This window comes from Condylura cristata, unplaced genomic scaffold (genome assembly GCF_000260355.1).
Source record: "Condylura cristata isolate star-nosed mole 26May11 unplaced genomic scaffold, ConCri1.0 scaffold00003, whole genome shotgun sequence".
Taxonomy (NCBI): domain Eukaryota; kingdom Metazoa; phylum Chordata; class Mammalia; order Eulipotyphla; family Talpidae; genus Condylura; species Condylura cristata.
Window position 1 is genome coordinate 25,823,338 of NW_004567104.1, and position 4,885 is coordinate 25,828,222.

General features: G+C 36.8%; 1 protein-coding gene across 2 annotated transcripts in view; it reads left to right on the top strand.

Moving 5' to 3' along the window:
- CCDC50 (coiled-coil domain containing 50) overlaps positions 1–4,885 on the top strand; it is a 57,097-nt gene that overhangs the window by 28,678 nt on the left and 23,534 nt on the right. For both annotated transcript variants that reach the window (XM_012729969.1, XM_012729963.1), the window contains exon 4: positions 2,238–2,328. In XM_012729969.1, the coding sequence (XP_012585423.1) occupies positions 2,238–2,328 (91 nt within the window). The remainder of the gene's footprint in view (positions 1–2,237; positions 2,329–4,885) is intronic.

Genomic DNA, 4,885 nt, shown 5'->3' on the forward strand with positions numbered 1-4,885 from the left:
GGAATCGAACTCATGCAGAAGTGGCTTTAGCTTCTTAGTGATGTGCTTTAACCCGCTGCACCACCAGGGAGGGCCCGGTTTTATATAGATTTTATAGTATGAGCAACAGAACCTCTGAGGAAGTTTTAGATTTTCATTTTTAGATGTATGCTGGGGGCTAGCTAGGTTAGAGGATTGGAGGGGATATGATTGAGCAGTAGTCAAGTAAAGAGATGCTGATGCTTGAATTGAGGACAATAGATCATAAAAATTCAGTGAGGAGAGAGGTGATGAGACCTGGATGAAGGTAATGTTAATAGAATTAGAGAAAAAGTAGCTAGAAACAGGTTGAAATGTATGACAACTTAGTTTTGCAAACAGTTAAGATGAGACCAGGGCTAAAAGAAACTGGAATTTTAAATGACTTCTTTTGTATCATTCATGCTCTGTGAGACTCTGTTATGAAATCTAGTTCTGAGAACTGGTACAGAAGTTGAACATCCTAAATTAAGGTAATGATAGCATCCTAAGGTAATTCAGACACCGTTAAGACAAAACACTGCAAAATATAAATCAGGATTTGAAAAGTAATGGGTTATAGGTCCTAAATGAAGGAGCCACATATTATATTTCTATCTAGGTCTTCAATGTGTTAGTTTTCCTGGATGAAATAAGTAAGTTAGAAAGAAAGTGTCTGTTTTTGCACCCTGGCAATATTAGTAGCTGACCATCTTGGGAAGGTTGAAATGCTGAAGATTTTAATGAAATGGAACCTTTTACTTAAGTCTGGATCCTAAAGCCCACGCCCAAAATCAGTCTTACTAATTTTTGTTGCATCCTATTCACATTTGATTTTGCTTCCTTGGAATTAAATAGAATTAACTAAGTAAATGTGAGATGGTCTTTCTTGGAAATACGGTGAATAATGAAACTCAGCTTAAACCACTTTATTTTATATACTAGGAATTATATCTTCTTTGTCGTTCTGCATAAAAGTTGGTTTCTCAAAGCTAAGGCATCCTAGAATTTTTTAGATGCCCACTGACTTCTTGAAACCTGAAATCAGAAGACTTATTTATATGTCTAGGGGTATATTCAGAAACCATCTCTGTGTGATCCAAGTTCCATATTCTGCTGGAATAGCTTTTTTAAAGGTGCTTTTTTCAAGAATGTTTCTTTATCACTGTTATTTCTATTTCTCCCACTAAAATAATATTGTGAACTGCTGAGGGCAGAATTAAATCTTTATTCATTTTTGAATCTTCAGTGTTGAGCATAGTCTGTCGATCATAACAGGTGTTCTTCAAATCTTTGTTGAATGCACAAATGCCAAAATAAAACTATAGTAGCAATAGAATCACAGCATGTTTTTTTTTAGTGACGGGAGTATTTTGGAAATTTGAATCTGCCAGAAAGGTGCTATTGGGGATGAAGATGAGGAATAAAATATTCCTTTCCCATTTTTAAACAAAAATTTATTTATGCATCCAGAACTGGGATGCAGACCAGAGGTGCAGGAGTAGTGAGGGGATTCACCAGAGACAGAGAGGGGAGCAGAAGAGGCAGAATAATGAAATACAGTGCTGAGGGGAGCAGCGGACGTGTCAGGAGAGGTCTGTTGCACCATGTAGGTCACCTCCTGGGCTGGGGATTGAACTTGCATTGAAGTGACTGTGGCTTGCTTGTAGTGCTGCGCTTTTAACCTGTTGTGCCACCAAGCACAACTCATTTTCCGCTTTTTAAGTATTCATCACTAAAGTCAGAGAAATATATCTAATTAAAATATTTTTTTATAAAAAGCATTTTAAAGTCATGCCAACATGCCTGGATGACCATGGTATTATTGAGATTTTAGTGTATTTTTAATTTTTTTATGCATTTTTCTATATTTGATTATTTGTGAACATTAATTTCATAGTCTGCCGTTGCTTCAAAAAACACGCCTGTCTTTCTGTAGAGTAGCCCCCGTAGGGTGAGGTATAAGGCTGTACAGAAAAAAAACATTGCGTTATCTGGGAATCAGATTCTGGTTCTTCCAGTTAGTTTTCCTGAGATCTTAGGAAATGATTTTACTACTTTGGTCCTCAGTAGTTTGGTACTTGTGAGCTCTAACAATATCAACTTCAGTATCATTGTTGTAAGGATTGAATAAAAAATGTGCACTGACTATAGTGAGTAATGAATAAACTGTGTTATTTTTTCAGAAAAATCATTCCTTAATCGCCTTATCCATGTTGTTTTCACTTTTTGTCTTTTAGTGAGCAACAGGACTGTGAAATTGCTCAGGAAATCCAGGAGAAGCTGACAATCGAGGCAGAGAGACGACGCATTCAGGAAAAGAAAGATGAGGTACAGCTTACAGAATTCCCTTCTCACCTGCCAAGGAAGGCCTTTCTGTATTCATGGACTCAGTGTAGAACTGAACATCAGAAGCATTCTTTTCTTTTGGTCTAGATAGTCCAAGTATTACCCTCTGTAAAGGACTTCAATTTCATTAGTCCTTTAATCAGTTGCATAAATGTTGAAACCTTAAAAGATAATGAATAGCTTTTGTATTAGGACTACTTTAACAAATTACCACAAACTTAGTACTTAAAACAGCAGAAATCTATTATTGTATGGTTATGAGCTACAAATTAAAAGTGAAACTGTTGGTAGGGGCTTGTTACCAATGGGTAAAATCTTTGTTTCTTCCATCTTCTTGTGGCTCCTGACAGTTTTTTTTTTTTTTTTTACTTTCCTTGACTTGTCAGTGCATCATTTCAGCTTTTACCTTCATCGTCACAAGGCCCTTACATCTTTGTGTCCTATGGTTATCTTACAGTATACTAGTAATTGAATTGAGAACACATTACAATCCAGTATGATCTCCTCATAGCTAATACATCCCCAAAGACCCTATTTCCAAAGAAGTTCATATTCTGAGGCTCTAAGTAGTAATGAACTTTTAGGAACTCTTTTGAGCCCAATACAGGATGTCTGTCTACTAGTACTCTCACTGAATCATCTTTGCTAGATTTGTAGAACTCCTATCCATTGCCAGATGAGTTTGTGACCTTGGTGTGTGTATTTAGTTGTTTCTTTAAGAAACAACTGATGATTATGTGATATTCAGAACGGCAAGTAAGGATGAAGGCTTATTTTTGATCCTTCCTGCGATCAACACAGGGGTTTTTTCTTACTGCAGGATGTGTTGCCTCCCTATAGTTGAGACTTAGCTTTGGGGAAGAAACTGGGAACTGAAAGAAGTGATTATATTTTGTAGACAGGAAAGCTTCTATTTAAAACATAACAGTAATGAAGTTGGCTTCCTATAAATGCTACTGGTGTCCTGTGATTTCCCCCCCTCCCCTCCATTCAGGGAAGAAGGATACAAAGAGAAACCAAAACACTTTATTTTAGGCATGTAGAATAAATAATCTGAGGGTAGTGGTAACCAGCGTAGTGATTAAATCCACTTTCAATAAAGTAATTAAATCTTGAAGAAGTAAATGAGTAGTTCCAAGCTACAATCAGGTGTTAGAGAATGTCTTACAGTTCAGGTCTCCTGACTGACTGCCTCACACTCCAGTATATTTGACACAATGTAAAACACATAAACTTTGGAGTTAGATAGATGTGGGTTTGAATCCTAGCTCTTTCTGTTTTAGATGCTATGACTTTCAGCATCCCTTAGTCCTGGAGAAGCTCAATTTCCATTTTCAAGGAGTCATGCTAATATCCTTATTAAAGGCTGTTGTAAGGTTTAAATGATATTGTATCTATATATAGCCTCTGGTACATACTAAGCTAATGATTGCTGTTTCACTTTTGCTTTCTTGCTAGATGCTTACCCCACCTTTCTGGCCTTCCTTAGAATTCTTTTTTTCTATAGAGAGATATTTAGAGGGAGAAAATAAACATTCTAATGTATATTCCAGCATGGTGTAATTTGAGGAATCATCAAAGGCTTACTTGCCTGTACAGGCTTCCTACTCACTTACCTTCCACTACTGTTTGACCTGCAATATTTGCTCTTTCCCAACACAGTGGAAGACAGTAATTGAGAGATCTAGCTGTGGAGATTCAGTGAGATTACCCTTTAAAAACTGGTTTCAGACTTTGTGACACTTCAATTGATACCTTAGATTAGAACATGACTGTTGTCCCAAGATACTCTTTTATTGTAGACTTTCAACTGAGGATTATGTAGTTAATATTAAATGAAAAAAAAATTGACATTAGTAAAGCTTGTTACTGAAGAATGTGTATTTTGTTTTGTTTTGTAAAGATTTGTTTATGCTTACAAAAGCTGGAGTATAGGCCAACAGTCCAGAGGTGGGGGTATGAGAAGATTGAACAGACTAAGAGGGGGGAACAGAACAGACAGATTGACTGATGTACACTGCTGAGGGAAGCAGCAGGTGACAGAGGAGAGGTCTGCTACCCTTTGTGGGTCAGCTCCCTGGCTGGAATAAAACTCTTGCCTCCGATAGCTTCTTAGTGCTGATACTTAACCCCTTGTACCACCAGAGAAGACCTTGAAGGATGTGTGTTAATATTTATTTGTTTATTTTAATCCAGGGTGCCTCATAAAGGAGAAGCTGAGATTGAGACAATAGTGCTAGTTTTTCTGGCCAACTGTTGAAATAAATTTCCTATTACCCACGAACTATCTTGATTCATTTTCTGTCACCTTTGCCACTGCCCCCCTTTTATTTAACCTATGCTATTTTACTTCTCTGTATTGTCTTCTTAGCTAGTAAGTTCCTATTCAACAACAGTGAATATTTTCCTCACTGGATTTCACCCAAATCTATTTTTAGAGATTTTTAGGGTCAACTCCCTTTGGTAGTTTATAATCCCCAGTACAACCAAATATAGACTCCAAAGCCCCTTTCTTCTTGGAAACAGATTTTTTTTTTTT